Genomic DNA, 16,417 nt, shown 5'->3' with positions numbered 1-16,417 from the left:
CTGCCTCTGGGCCCTGTGATTGGTGAGCGCTTTTGGCGATCCTCCGGGGGGCGTGCCCTTTCCTCTCGTGCCCGATGATTGGCGGTCAGAGGGGGCCGCCAGGCTGCGATTGGCTGCGCCGTCCCGGCCCGCGGCCACCGGAGTGGGCGGGGCCTGACCCCCCCGTTTCCCAGCGGTGCCTCGCGCAGGGCCCGGCCAGGCCGCGCGGCGAGCGGGATGGCGGTGGCGGTGCGCGCGCTGCAGGAGCAGCTGGAGAAAGCCAAGGAAAGCCTCAAGCACGTGGACGAGAATATCCGCAAGCTCACGGGCCGGGACCCCAATGATGTGAGGTGAGGCGGGGAGCGCCAGGCGCGCCGCTGTCCCGCGAAGGAAGGGCCGGCCGGGGGGAGGGGGCGCGCGTCGGGCCTGCAGGGCGGGCGGCGCAGAGCTGGCCGCGGGTCCCCGCGTCCCTCTGCGGGCCGTCCCCGCTCCGCTGGCGCGGCGATGGGGGAGCTCTGCCTGTGGCGGGGCGCACGGTCGCGGAGCGCGGGGCGGAAGGGCCGCGGGCATGTCGGGCCGGGCGGGCAGCAAAGCCCCGGGGGCCGGGCAGGCGCCACTAACAGCGCTTTCCGTCTCTTTCAGGCCCCCTCAAAACAGGCTGTTAGCCCTCACAGGCCCCGGTGGAGGTAGAGGGCGCGGGAGTTTATTGCTAAGGTAAGAAGGCGCAGAACGGGCAGTGAAGTTTCATTCATCCTTCCTCTGGTAGTGGTTCGTGCTATTGCGCTCGGTGTCGTGTTTCTCGTTTGCCTCCCCTGCTCGCTGCGGTGCTGTTTGAATGAGCATCAGAGCTGCCCTACAGGGCTTTGGGGGTTAAATTTAAAGTGCCTTTTCATTCTGAGTTGCAACAAGTTTAAATGGGTGGCTTTCCCCAACCTTCACAGCTGTTAGGCTGAAAATTAAGGGGTACCGTTAAAATGAAGGGAGATATTGTGTGGTGGCTGGGACCTTGTCTTTGAAATCGGTGAAGATCAGTCTCTTGGTGATTATGAAACGGGTAGGTGCTCCAGGAGGGATTTTAAAATACATGTAGATAAAACCACATCTTGAAAATAACTGCAGATGAGATCATTTGAACATAATGGGATCCTTGTTTCAGTGTAGCTACTGAGTTAAGTAAGTGCAGAAATTCAAGGTGAAATTAGTCGGTTCACAAGCAATATGTTTAAATACTTCACTGCAGTACTAACAGTAAATGGTGATAGAGCTGAGTAAAATTTATGTTTAATCATGACCATAAAGCCAAATTATAGTTCAATTGTGCAGACTTAAGGTGGGCCAGGGACTAACCTACATTTGTTCTAAGACCACAAGTGCTTTCTTTTTAGGCGTGGATTCTCAGATAGTGGAGGAGGACCCCCAGCCAAACAGAGGGATCTTGAAGGTGCATCCAGTAGGTGAGTACGAAAATTGATGCAGTAAACTTGCTTTTCCGAATGAAAATTTGTAACAGTAAACCAGTAACTGCTAATAACTGGTGACTTCCAGTGTCTTCGGAGATTTCATATTCAAAACTTGTTGCAAATAATTTGGGAGATAACAAATGACTGTGGTGAAATCTTCTTCATACCTTAGAGTGATATAAAGATGGTAGCAATAATAAAAAGATAATAGCAATACAAAGATACTCAGAATTTTCTGTTTTATTTGGTGTACAATCTGCTATATTACATTTTTCTTAGTAGTCACATTTGTTTGCAGTGAACACAAATTGAATTATGATTGAGATCTCCTGTTCAGTAAATGGAATACAGGCAATGTGACAATGGACTTGGGGTTTGAGCTTTCACATCTGGATGTAAATCCATCAGATGTGACTGATAATAGTGAGCTTAAGTGCTGTGGGCACTTAATGTGCAATGGTAGTTCTTGACCAAAGCAAAGCTTGCTTTGGAATTTTTGAATTAGCGGAAAATGAAGCTGGGAAACGGGAAAGTGCTGTGCCACAAAGCTGAAAATGAAGGCTGAAAATAACTTCAACTTAAATTATTTATTGTAGGATTTATTTTATTTAAATTATTTATTTTAAGTTGTTCTTTGTTAAAGCCTTCATTCATCTATGTCTCAAGTGGTAAGCCCTCTGCCTCTCTCCCATAGGTATTCAGTAGGTAACTTAAATAGCATTTCCCGTTTAAGAAATTGTACCAGACTTTCTGTGTCAATGCATTTAAATCTGTCTAGTGAGCCTTTATACCAGTAGCCATTTTAGAGGTTCTGGAAAAGCGCAAACATTTAAAAGAAGAAATAAATTCCAAATGTATTTTAAAAAGTCAAATAGGTAGTTACACAGATTCTTCTGGTTTTATTACTCTGCAAGTTGTATTAAAATTTAAACTGTTCTGTCTCACTGGTTTTCACCAACAGTAGAGTCTGTCTATAAAATGTTATTTACCAGTTGTTGGAACAGTGGGGAGATTTTTGCTGAAAGTGTTGGTTCTTCTGACTAGATATGCTTGTATTTTTCTCATGCTGGAAGAGATTCTCTCCTAAATACATGTTCTCTCATGACCATTAACTTTGTTCCTCAGGCTGGGTGGAGAACGTCGGACAAGAAGAGAATCACGCCAAGAAAGCGACGCAGAGGATGATGATATTAAAAAGGTAACATATAGTAGATGGAGCTGTGCAAGAAGCAGCCTACCTGCAACATGACGAACAAAGTAGTTTGTTTTTCTTTGTTGTAGCCGGCGTTGCCATCTTCTGTTGTTGCTACCTCCAAAGAGCGAACACGTCGAGACCTTATACAAGACCAAAATATGGATGAGAAAGGAAAACAAAGGTATGCAGAAATCTCTTTTACACTAATGTGATACTTTGGAGTTCTACCATAGGAAGTAGCTTTAGATTTAAAAATTATTGCACACAGGTTGTTGTGTATTAAAGATTATGTTGAAAGTTATCATAATGGTATAAAATTTAATTTAAAACATACTCTCTCAAAATACTTCACAAGCAGCAACATGTGCATTGTTCTCTTCACATAACTGACAGGGATTCTACCTCTCGGGCCGCCTACAGGAACAGGTTTGCTAGTGCTGTTTTAACATCTTTGGCGTAAGACAGAAATATCTGTAGCTTCATTGGTAGCTTAGTGTCTTGGATTATTACAGCTGTCTTGGCTCATCATTTCTTTTGTTGGTTGAAGGAGGGGTTTGGGTATGGTTCCTCACTCCCTCTGCCTCTTTTTTTAAGCACAATAGTTCTATCGTGTTTCTTTTCTCTTACTACTTTGACTTCATGTTGTGTGTACACCCTTACCTTCATTTTGCCTGCTGCTTTTTAGATTCCTCCCATGTATATCTCCTTTTTCCTGTACTTTTATTTGTCTCAGGGGTCACTCATTAAAATTCTAGCTGAAATGCAGCTCTATTGGTAAGAGGTGTTGGAAAATCGAATTTGCAACTGTGTTTGACCTCTTGGACTCCATTCACTTCAGACTGCAAGTCACCTGGTGCAATAATAATTATACCTCAAATAAACAGAAGATTGAGAACTGGAATAAGGAACTATAGAAAGCTGCTCTTATAAGTCCCCACAGATCAACTGGCACAGAAAACTGGCACTTTGCTTGCTTCTTTTAGTTATAACCCCACTTACAGTCTGCTCTTGCTTCCATTCCTAGGTTCTAATTGCTTCCCTCACAAGGAGACTTCCAGAATTCTTAATGAACTTCATAGAGCTTCAGGCACTAAACATTTGTTCCTTCAGGATTGTAGTTTTACTGCTTTTTGGTTCAGTAGTCTCTAGGGAGATGAGAAAACCAGGATTTGTCTCTGTGACCTGTGGTGGAAGGAGGTTCTTTAAGAGGACAACATCCACTGAACTGATTTTGCTCAGTGTCTTCTGGGATGTCATTCGTACACAAGTGCACTTTCAGTGATCTCTGGCTTTCAAAATTTTTTGTGTTCCTGTTTCTAGTATTTAATATACTTTTATCTTTCCATGTGAGGTTTGTGCCACTGTCATAGAGTAGTACTTTGGGAAGACAGTAGCATTTCCTTTCTCTCTTAATCCAGTAAAAGTTCAAGGCTAATAAGAGAGTCTGCCTCTTGTTGTAAAGACTTAATTTGGGATTGAATGAAAAGGAAGAAAAGGTGAAAGTCAAGAAACTAGTTCTTGCTCAGAAGAAGGGAATTTATTGAAGAATTTTACTTACTTTTCTCAAAACAACACCTAATTGGATGAGAGTAGTTCTGGTTTCATCCCACAGTGCAGTGTCCCATTGTTGGGCAACCGTGATAGATAAGCTTTCACTCCCCTGTGGCTCCATTTCTCCTTAATAGTCTAAGCAGATTGTGGAGAGGGAAGTGTATGCTTTTCAGAAAACCCAGTTTGCTGCCTTACTGATAGCTCACACTGTATTTACTTGGCTTTTTTCTTCAGTACTCTCTGCTTTAAGATTTTTTAAAATATTTCCTTAGTGTTACTATTTCCAGATGAGAAATGTGCAGGCTTCCAGTTTTGCCAGTGCTAGCTGTTCTGTGTTATGGATAAGAGCTGTGTCTTACTTGTAAGCAAAATGATACGTCACTGTAAATTATATCCTGGACTGTTGGCACAGTCAGTATGTCTTCTATTGCTAATGGCCTTGGATATTACTGAGCCTTTAAAAATAAGGTGGAATGCTCACTACAACGGTGGAAAGTTTCTCTGATTGTTTATGCAAATTAAAAACTTAGTAGTTGAATTGAATCTCAAATTTCTTTTTGTTGTATTATTTTTTTTCCAGGAATCGACGTATATTTGGCTTGTTGATGGGCACTCTTCAGAAATTTAAACAGGAGTCCACAGTTGCTATTGCTACTGAGAGGGTACTTATTTTAAATTCTATGAGATTGTAAATAATAAAGCAAAATTGTGTGGTTAAGCTGTTTCAAGTAAGAATGAAAATTCCCTACAGTGTAAGTTGTAGATGCAGCAGATTGGTGAGAGTGCATGTAGGTTTTTGTTTATCTCAGTGCAGGGGAATGAGGGTGGGAGGCAAGAAAGGAGTTCTTACAGTGACTTTGTAACATTATTTCTGATCTTTGTAGAAGCAAAAAGGCAATGTTAAATGGAATTTAATCAGGTAACTATTTAAGAGGTCACAGGCTATTTCTGGAAATAATAGTGATGCAGTATTGTTGAAGCAGTGCCTATCCTGGTGTGTTCCAGATGTTTAAATTATAACCAAATATACAGAAATCTATGGTTGGTTATGCTATCTGTCTAAAAATGCCTTTCCCCTTCCAGTACAGATAACCAGAATTTCTGATTTTAATAAATGAGTGTGTGACTGTACTGAAGCAAAGGCTTTGCATAGCTTAGTAGTGATTACTTAAAAAAACTTGTATATGGGATGGTGGTAACTTTGTTCCTAGTATACCCTTTTAATTTGTGAAGGCTACGGTATTTGTTTACTGTTGCTCTAAATGGGTTATTTAGTTAATACTAATAACCTTTAGATTAAAAACAGTGTTTGAAAGTTGTAATTTCAGCCTTCCAGTTGAAGCAGATAGATAGAAATATTTAAAGCCTTTCTGTATAGTGTCAACAGAGCTGACTCACAGTGCTGGTATTGATTACTTTCAGATTCAGTATTTGAGTGGTTTAGCCAACTTGTCATGCAGTACATAAGACCAAAGTTCACTTTTGCCTGCTTGCTTTAGAACAAAAAACTATTTATCAGGATGGTCTAGAAACATGGAGTCCCTGGCTAATTTATAGTAGTATGTGTTTGCACAAAGAGACTTTGAGGAGTTACTGTCCTTGCAAAATTGTTCTGAGAATCCATATAGAGATTTCCTTCTTCATACATATAAACTTGCTATAAATCAAAGTAGGGGCCTGAGGAGTTTTACGACACAGCCATTTTGTTGTCCTGGCAGTAAATTCTATTTTTTTATTGACAACTGTTGTACAATCTGAGCACATGGCAGTCTAGGACATACAAACAGGGCATTCCTGGATTGTAGTAATATATCTAATTAGCAATTAATATACTGGAAGTATTCACAATCTAATTTTTGTTGGTACAAACACCAGTCAGCAGTCCTTCATTTGTTTCTGGAGGAGTTGCCTTTTTTCTCTCTCAAGTGAGAAATTTACCTGATTTCCCTAATACCTCAAATATATTTCTTTTATTTTTCTGCCGTTGGGGAAAAAAACTTAACTTGTTAAAGCTTATACTGAAAATTTAAATCCAGACTGGAAGATAGTAAAGCAGACAGAAATTTCACAGGGCCTCATAACTATATAGTTAAACTAACAAAAAATAAGGTGCCAGCAAGCAATGACACTCTTTTCTTCCATTACCTGTAGTTTAGGAGGTATTTCCTAATGTGTTTTTAGGAATGCCTTTAATGGTGTAAATAATTCAAAGTTTTTAAGTGGATTGAACTAGAACACTTTCTCTTGATGTAGAAAAAAATTAAGATGCTACTTCATTTATTTTAGCAAAAGAGACGACAAGAAATTGAACAAAAACTTGAAGTGCAGGCAGAGGAGGAGAGAAAGCAAGTTGAAAACGAGAGGCGAGAACTGTTTGAAGAAAGACGTGCTAAACAGACAGAGCTGCGGTTATTGGAGCAAAAGGTTGAGCTTGCTCAGTTGGTGAGTTTTTGTTTTGTTCTTGATCTTTCTCATGTTTAAACTATTCTTGTGTATCTCAGGGTTATTTTCTTTCATTTCTCAGCAAGAAGAATGGAATGAACATAATGCTAAAATAATTAAATACATAAGAACAAAGACAAAACCTCATTTATTCTACATACCTGGCAGAATGTGTCCTGCTACGCAGAAGCTGATGGAAGAGTCACAGAAAAAGATGAATGGTAAGTGGTCTTTGTGATACAGAGGCCCTTGTTCTTGCCTCCCTTTGTTTGGTGTACAAATTTCTTTTAAGTCGCTGCTTAAATACATGAATTTCATGCTTAGGACGAACTATATTCTTACATGGGTGTTAATCATAAGTGGACGTTACTCTTTCAGTGACTTATTTTTATATTGAATGAGATTTGATTCTCTCACAAGAAGTCAAAAGATATGTATGCATAATTTCAGAGCTATGTGTTTAAAACAGTCCTTTATATTATTTAGTACCCAAATGTATCCCAAGTGCAGCAACTTATTTGAAGGGGCAGATTCTGTGAAGACCCAAGGAAATGCAGGTGTTTACAAAGCATTTGAGAAATATTTTCTTAAGCATAGCATTAGAACGTTATGATGATTTTTTTACCTCAATGTGTGTTCATTTCTGTTTCACAGGATGACTATATTTTTCTTTTGGAAAACAATTTAAAATACTCCGATTGATGGTAGTCTTACTGTTCTTTTTTTATTAAACTAAGAATGTATTGGTTTGTTTTTTTTCTTAGGAGCTTTTCTTCATTTTGTGGGGTTGGGGGATAAGAGAAGGTAGCTCACCTGTCTGGATAGCCTACAGTAATTAAGCTTTCTTAATACCTAACCAGCTTTTTGCTTATTTTTACTGTCTTTTGTTTACCTTAGGAAGTATAACCTTAATAGATAAATACCAGGAAATGAAGGTATTACTTTGATATACTGTTGGTTGGTTTGATTTTAATGAAGTCAAAAACTTTTTGTTAGCTTAGATTTAGGGCTTTACTGTTCTAATACTCAGCTGAGCTTACTCTCCCCTTTGCTTTTTCTTATGGTAACTAGCAGTCTTTTTCATTATGCATGAATGGCTTGCTACTTCAGAAAGACTAAGGATGCAGTGTTTATAAGTTGAACAATTGGATAATTTACTAGCTCGTAGTTAAAGGGTAAATAGACTTTAGTGTCTGTAGATTATCTTAACTATTATTTATGCATTTATTCCCTAGCGCTCTTTGAAAGCAGGAGAAATGAATTTGCAGAGCAGATTAACAAAATGGAGGCCAGGCCCAGAAGACAATCTGTGAAGGAAAAAGAACATCAGGAGGTGCAGAATGAAGAAAAGAAGGAAGAACAGAACAAGGAGCAGGAAGAGGGTAAGGTGGCTCAGCAGGTGGAAGAGATGGAGACAGGTAATCAGCACAATGATGTAGAAATGGAGGAGGTAGGGGAGGAAAAGGGAAAAATAGGTTCAGGTTCAGGGCATAGTGATGCAGAAAAAGAACAGGAAGAGGATGAACAGAAACATGATGTGGAGATGAAAGTAGAAGAGCCTACTGAGGTGAGGGAGAACGACAAGCAACAGGATGGTCAGCATGAGGAGGTCACAATTGTAAAAGAAGAAAGTGAAAATGTTCAGCCCGTGGATAATGAGCAGGATGTGGCTGAAATGAATGAGGCAGGAGGTAGTGTAGAACGTATAGAAAATGAAAATGGCAGAGAAATAGAACCAGAAACAGAGTGTGATGTTCAGCCAGAAAAAGTGTGTAATGTTCCTTCTCCCAAGAAGGAGAAAGGTATCAAAATAGAAAATAAAGCTGAACTTGAAGAAACACAGGAGAAAACACCTGAAGCTCAGACAGAATCTGTGGCTGAGGCTCTATCTCAGCCACTATCTGTGCCACTAGCACAGTCACCTCAGTTGTCTCAGTCCACTCAGGATACGGAGCCCCAGGCAGACAAGGATGAAAATGCAGCGCTATCTGTAAAGGTGGTTGAAACCCAGGCAGAGCAGAATCAGACACCAAGTGCAGAAAGCAAGAGTAAGACTAGGAGTAGAAGCAGGGGTAGGGCAGGAAACAAAACTGGTCATAACCGTAGCAGCAGCAGTAGTAGCAGTAGTACTTCAAGCAGTACTACCAGTGCAAGTAGTTCCAGTACTGGCAGCAGTACCAGTCGGAGCAGTTCCACCAGCAGCAGCACTACAAGTGGAAGTACCAGCAGGGACAGTAGCAGCAGTAGCTCTAGCAGTAGTGAAAGTAGAAGTCGAAGCCGAGGAAGAGGGCATAACAGAGATAGAAAACGCAGAAGGAGCACAGACAGGAAGCGAAGGGATGCTTCAGGAGTAGACAGAAGTCACAAGTCCTCAAAAGGTGGTAGCAGAGATACCAAAAGCTCAAAGGATAAAAGTTTGAGGTCTGACAGAAAGAGATCTATATCAGAAAGTAGTCGGTCAGGCAAGAGAACTTCACGGAGTGAAAGAGACCGTAAATCAGACAGGAAAGACAAAAGGCGTTAACAGAAGAGACCAAGCTTCCTTAGCCTAATCTTTGCAGCAGAAGATTATTTGAGTGAAAGGATTCCTTGTAAGGAGGAAGAGAAGGCTGCCTTAAGAATTGCATGCTGTAAAAAATCTTTTGGAAAAATGCAGACTGTTTACCAGGCATTCTTGTACTTTTTACATAATTTTGTAAAAGGTTACTTACCAAAATTATGTGAAGTTCCTGAAAATGTAAAAATAAAAGATTAACACTCCTTTGCATCTTTTTTTTAAATATCCTGTACTCATTAAGATCCTCTGTATATTTTAATAGGTAAACCTTTAAAGTAGATGTGATCATTTCTTCTGTATCATACACTTTTTTTTTTTTGTAGAAATAAATGTGCATTTTAAATAAATTGTTTGAGATGTCCTGTTGACAATTAAATTCTCCTTTTTAGATTATATGTAGGAAGGCAGTATTACGGGAAATATAAAATTTTGCCTTTCCCCTCTATTCCTTGCAAGAATGGGAATTTTAAGACCTAGTAAAGCAAGTAATCTCTCCAGTGCTGGGTAGGAAGGAAAAGTAATTGATTTGAATCTATACTTTTTGTTTTCTTCTGTAACCGCAAGCTCTTAGTCAATTCTGTCTATCTTCCAGTTTTATAAAAATTTCCTATCCATAGGCAGGCAGTGATAAAATGGGAATGTTAACACTGGCCAAGATAGCTCAATCAGTCTGGAAAACCACTCTTACCTGCTTTCTGCAGATGCTTTGGTAGTATTTACATCTATGTTCTAGATATAGTTAATCTGTTCAATGATGATCCTTGTTTTGGTGGCCAGTGGAAGTGGCCAGTGGCTTGCTTCTCAACCAGGATTTTTATTTTAGTTGCAGACTAATCTTTGATCCCTTCATACCACCAGGAATAATTACATTGCAGTGTTGGAGTTACCTGGGACTACCTAATACTAATGTTGTGTGCGTGCAAGAATGCTTTCTGAATGTATTTAATAAAACTTAAGGTGGTATAGTGTTATCTATGAAGGTGAATACTGTTTTTATATAATTTTGTATGGAAAACAGTAACATCTGTTGCTTTGTTCTGTACATGTGCAAATAAATGTGGCTTTGTAGATTACTCTCGATGCCTATGATCTTTTCTATTAACAGGTGTATTACCCTAGTCTTTCTACATTTAAAGTATGAATTGCAATTGCAGGTGGCTGTACCTTACAAGCTCTGTATCCAAAATTATTCTTAAGGGCTTTAATTGTCAATTAACTGAGTATGAAACTATAGTGCTGTAATCCATGCTGTCTTGACAGGAAGATAATTCTGTTATGTGATGTGCCAAATCACAGACCAGGAAATCCTAGAAAGATTTCAGTATGGAAGGACACGTAAGCTTTGTTTAGTGTATGAAATGCCATATACACCCCATTTTTCTGGAACATAGTTGCCAAGTTCTAGCTTGGAGTGTGTCAGTTTTCATCTGAACTCAAGAGTAGTGACAGATTTATGTGTTCTGAAATGCTGAATGTCACGACTTCAAGAAATGTGTCTAGTAGGGGATAGAGTGCAGCACAAATAGACAGTGGGAAACGCAGGCTCCCCCTTTCTCAAGGAGTTCAGGTTCTTAAGTCCATTTGCTACTTCAATATCCTATCTGCCCCTGCCTCTACAACGGAGTAATTTTTATTCTTGTCAGGAGTTTCCAACAATGTTTCCTTCCCTTCAGAGGACATGGTTTAATGTGCCGTCTTTTTTGAAGGACAAACGAAAGTTCAAATGCCTTATTGAAGATGTTAAACAGTGTTTTAAAAATAACCTCTAATACTGAATAACTGAGTAAATGTTACTGGTTTACACGTTTTGAGTAATTTCAGGTTTCAAAGTGCCTTTGGAAGCCATTTTAGTTTTATCAATTAAATGTTGAGTAGTTCTAATGTTTCTTATTTTGAGCTTGTGTGATTCACTGCTGCAGTGCATTTACTGCACAGGTTTAAATGGCTGATAGTGGAGTCAGTGTGCAAAGCTTCTGACCACTTTCAGAGCAGCATGTTAACAGGGTTTATGAAAACAACAGGATGGTGGGTCCTGGTAGCTGAACCAGGGACTGGATCGATTACGTTGTTTCAGATTATATTCCCGGCAGCAAGGTATTTTTTACTGTGAAAATACAGGGGCTTTGTTGCTGAATACAAAGCTGGTGATGTAATTGATAGTTTAATGTTTGTTAGAAGCAACTTACTGCCATGGTTAAGCAGTGCCATTAATTGTTAGCATTCCTAGATCTAAGCAGCAGTGTATCTGCTATAAACATCAGTGTGTGATAACTTTGTAAGACTGAGGTTTTCGAAAAGCTAGATATTCCAACCAATATTCCTCTACAGAAATAGTGCAAGACAGTAGTGTACTATTAGCACCATAAAGCAGTAGTGTTTTTAGTAATTGTTACATTTTCCTTCAAAATTTCCTCCTCTTATCCTGAAACAATATCAGACCTGTGGATAGGAATGAGACCATGAAAATAGCTAACAACTTCAAGACTAAATTTGATGGAACAGTTTGTATTTTCTGAGCATTTAGTGCAGATAGCATAGGAGTAGGAAATGATTGAAACATTTTCTTTTGTCCCTTCCCCACAATGGTGAGTGGGGATCAAAGGAGGAATGCCTTGTTCTCTTTTCACTCAAGTAAAGTGGACAAAGGAATGATAGTTTTTCCCTTTTTCCGAGAATGAAGTAGAGATGCTTTATGTGACTAGGGAACAATACCATGTATAGTCTATGCCTGTCTTTTGGAGTGTTTCCATCACATGGTCCCTTCTAGCTTTAAGTATAATTTAAGAAAGCAGAAACCTGAACATAATTTTTCTGCAGGCAGTAGGTATTGGAGAACTGAACACCCTCCTCCAGCAAAGTTAATTTCAAAACCAGTAAATTTACAAATAGATTTCTGGGACATCTTTTATTTCTCTGGAAAGTAATGGTCTTGTGGTTAGGTCCCAGATATAAGATTCGGGTTCAGCTGCTGATTTTATAGTAATTACTGTGTTACAACAGGGTAAACATACTCATTTAATGTATGTCCAGGATCTTTAAAATGAGTTTGCCTAGTCAAAGAAGAATTTCTCTGAGACTGTGTATTTGTGATGGGTTCAAATGCTGCAGCAGTGCTGCATTAGTAACATAGAGACATCTGTGTTATGGAGGATATAGTTTTGCTATTTCAGTCTTGGGGGTTTTTTCTCCTGGTTCAGGCAGTTGTTATTAGGTAAGAGTGTTCTATTATATGGCAAAATGTGAGGTCTACAAAGCTTGTAAATGTATCCTCAAGATGCAAAGTAATAAAAGTCACAACTTCATGATTTTTTTAGAAATGCACTGTCGGTTGTCATGTTTGTAACTGTTCTTGTAATAGAGAAGCAATAGTGGCTTTTTCTTGCTACTTGTTATCCTGGTTGAAAAAGCTGGTTTACCTCTGGGTGATGAATGACTGTTCCCTGCTTCGATTTGTCTAACTGGAAGAGGAAATTAGTGTTACTTTTCTTCCTTTGACTTATTTCTTAAAAGATGCTTGTTTTTGACATGCATGACATTTGATTCAGTGTAAAAGCTGATCTGTATTTTCATCCAAACATCCAAAGTCAAGAGAACTGTATTGTTAAAAGTGCTTTTGTCAGGGACTATATTCTTCCACATATTGTGCAATATTCTACACTGTAAAACTCTACGTTCTGTGTGGTGCCCTTTGGTGCTTTCAAAAGAGTATGGCCAAAACTGTTCTGTTCTTGCTATGAAATAGATATGAGGAGAACTTTTACCAATTTCTGATTTGCTTTGATCTTTGTTATTAATGCAGATACTGAATGGTCTAGGAAATGCAACATCTTCACTTCTACAAAGCCATGTCTTAAAAGAGCCATCCAGTGTGCCATGCTACTCAGATTATTTCAATTACTACTCAATTAATTCAATTAATTCTGATCCTTCTTTGAATTCTAGTATGCTTTAAGAGATGTCTGCCTTTCTACTTCAGTAGTCACAGTTACTAAGGTGTCATTCAAATAAAAATAGCTTCATTCTAATGAAAGTTACTGGAAATAGATCTTTTTCATTATTGTTTGTCTTTGTAGTAGTCACATTCATTGCTTCAGTTCTGCAGAACAGAAATTAACCGAAGTCTCACTCTATCTGCTATAAAGCTCTCAACTTTGTCCTTTGGAATCTAGCTATAATAAACTCCATGAATCTTTGACTTCAGTTCAAAGGTGATTAGAAGTTATGCTTGTATAGCATATGCTATGTATAGGATTTGCACCCAAAGGAAAAGAGTATTTGGTATGAATATGATTTATTATTGAAGTTACTGGAGGAACAAATAACATAGAACAGAGATCAGAGCAGTGTTTGTCAGCACTTAAGCCTTGAAGAATGCTTGTTGAGACTAAGCAACACAATGAGCAGTGCCCAGAATAACTTGAAAATTTCAAATGCAGTTTCAACTGAGTAACTGAGATATTTATTTTACCTACATGTAAAGACTTGGACTGTTTGGTATCTATACGAAACTGAAGTCAGAGCCATTTTCAGAGCTATTTTCAGAAATACAAGTAATAATGTACAGACCTCAAGATGTGGGTCTGATTGTTCTCCCCCACAAACCTACATAAGTACATAAACTTAGATGTCAGAATAGCTCACTTTTTCATTTTTAGGTGAATGGGCTCCATATTGCCAGGCTCAAAAAGGGACTGTTAACCTTTATAGGCCCATTGTTGGGTTTTGTCTCATTTCTGTGGTTGGTGTGCAACACTCTGAAGCTTCTAAATAGTTGGATAAAAATGTCCTTTTTTTCCTTTATTTTTCTTTTCTTTTTTCATTTTGTACAACATTTAGTATATAGAGTGTCCTTCTGATATAAATTACCTGTATATTCCTTCTCACCAATCTGTTTTGTGGAGACTTGGGAATGAAAAAAAATGGGACAGCGTTAGTCAGGAGTGACGGGGGGTGCCGATCTGTAGTGTATTCCTTGGTGCTCTGCAGTGGATTACCTAACAGCAGAGACAGCTGGTGTAACAGGTTATAGGATAGGCTGCCTGACTATCAGGTCATGTGGCAAAGGAAGGGGCCAAAGCGTTAGATTGCAACTGGGGGATGTGTCGTCTCTGTGAAGTTTTCGTTTGCAGGCCCTGCTGGCTAAGGTGACCCTGGTGCACTTTGTGCCCTTTCTTTGCTGGCTCTGTAGGTCAGGCTAAGCACCAGTGTCTGGTAGGTTTGAGTTGTGGAGCAGAAAGAAGGGGAAACTATGCTGCACGTAGGATACAGCTTAGGTTTGTGGAAAGAGAATACAGTGACTTCTGCATGAGTCATACTCAGGACTGAAGGAGGGGCAGGCTTACTAGGAACCATATGACTGCAAAGATCAGGTTGGGAAGGAATACAGATTCTTGGGGTGCTATCAAGAAGGTAGGGAGAAGAGGCTCCCTCACGCAGGACAGTGGGAAAGGAAAAGTGAAGCTTTTTTTATAGGTTAGTAAGATATATTGCATTTAGGTCACCAAAGAAGTGTGGGACAATGATGTGAAACCTTTGAAGCAAAGCCTGCTTCTAATGCAAACACAGAAGATGGAGATTTTGTTTTACAAATAGTCACATGTAAAAGACAGTGAGTACAAGTTAATCCAGAGGAGATTCTGATTAGACAGAAGAGGAAAATATTTCACAATGAGAGCAATTGGCCATTGGAACAATCTCCACATAAAGTGGCGGATGCCCAAATGTTTTGACTTGCTTCTAAGATTCATGTGGACCATTTTGTCTAGACTATGCTTTTACCAAGAAAAGTTGGACCAGATGAACTTTAACGTCCCCTCCCAAGCTGGTATTCTGATTCTCTGCAGGTTTTCATTTATAGCACAACTTCATGCCTGTATAACTATTGTACATCTCCCTGCATAACTTTACTACTTCAAAGCATAACATATTTGAGAAAAAATTATTTATAACTACATATTGGATAATAGGTTGCTACGAAACAGGGTATCCTTTAAAAAGCAGGGCATGTCATTTGCTTAGCTTTGCTATACTGCTCTGTGATATATGATGCAGAGATAGCATATGGATTTTCTAGTTGTCTTACAAGCCTGAAAACTGCCAGGCACATTTAAGACATTGGAGCCAAGTAAGCATTCCCCACACTAAAGGATAGATTGTACTTAGATCTAGTGCATGAGAGAGCTCCAAAATAATATGTGGAAAAAATTTCTGGTCTAAGTTCCCAATGACCAGCTGTAAATTATCTAAAACATATCAGTGCACAGAAAAAAATAGTTTTTTAAAGAGACAACAAAAAAAAAAGCTGGAAAACTCAGTAGCTATGTTAGCATTAATGCAAATCAATATAAGCATAAAATTGATAGTTCATCTATCAATTTGACAGAAAATAACATCCCATCCCTTCCAGCTGGTCCTTAGAGATCACAGGGTCTGAATGTGGCTGGGCTTGATTTATGATTATAATCAATTTGGCACTATAGGTTTGGTTGTGTTCAATAAGAACTTTCACAACCACAGATTCACAAATAGTGCAATTTACCAATCCAAAACTACAGGTCAAGCTGTGCTCAGTAAGAACCGTCACTGTCCCAGATTCACACATAGCACACATAGTTTGGTGTATTGAAACAACAGAAACGCAGACTTGGAATTGCTGTTGATAAACAGCACTAGATGTGACAGAGCTCTAACAATAACAATAATATTGTGTCAGCCTGGATAATAATAATAATCCCATGCAGAAGCTAACCAAGCAGGCATCCCTGCTTGTGAAGAGAGGAGAGTAACCCACCAACAGACTCCAAGACCTTTTTGGGTCTTTTGCTAAGTACATGAAAATTCTACCTGGCTTATATACAGCTCAATCTTATTCTCCTCCTCCTTCTTTACATGTAGCATAATCTTAAGTGGAGGATAAGTAATATAGTCATGTATGTGGTAGCATGTGCTTCATTAATCTTATTAGCATTCTCAGGGTTTGTGCTTTAAATATTTAAACCCTTATTCAGGCAAAAGTTACTTTTTTGGCCATGGTGTCCTTCAAAGTTCTAGTTATATGACTTTGTTTTGTTCTGTTCAGTCCTTCAGAGCCAAAACAGGACCATCCTATCTCCACAGGGCCTCCTTCTTCAGCCCACTCATCCTTTCTTGACGTCAGCTATGCAGAACTCAATCTGCAAAGATAGTGTACAAGGAATGTGGTATAGGCTGTAGACAGTAGGCTGTCTTAGACCT

General features: G+C 39.2%; 1 protein-coding gene across 1 annotated transcript; it reads left to right on the top strand.

Moving 5' to 3' along the window:
* The first annotated feature begins 164 nt into the window (after nucleotides 1-164).
* On the top strand, nucleotides 165-10,257 carry PNN (pinin, desmosome associated protein). Its single transcript, XM_048307785.1, has 9 exons — nucleotides 165-329; nucleotides 622-693; nucleotides 1,365-1,433; nucleotides 2,565-2,637; nucleotides 2,721-2,815; nucleotides 4,766-4,847; nucleotides 6,472-6,627; nucleotides 6,710-6,848; nucleotides 7,863-10,257. Exons 1-9 carry the CDS (start codon nucleotides 217-219, stop codon nucleotides 9,149-9,151), a joined length of 2,088 nt encoding a protein of 695 aa, XP_048163742.1. The 5' UTR covers nucleotides 165-216; the 3' UTR covers nucleotides 9,152-10,257.
* Nucleotides 10,258-16,417: the final 6,160 nt, after the last annotated feature.

The sequence above is a fragment of the Corvus hawaiiensis genome, chromosome 6, assembly GCF_020740725.1.
Source record: "Corvus hawaiiensis isolate bCorHaw1 chromosome 6, bCorHaw1.pri.cur, whole genome shotgun sequence".
In the NCBI taxonomy this organism is placed as follows: Eukaryota; Metazoa; Chordata; class Aves; order Passeriformes; family Corvidae; genus Corvus; species Corvus hawaiiensis.
This window is presented reverse-complemented; position numbering and strand designations above follow the sequence as displayed.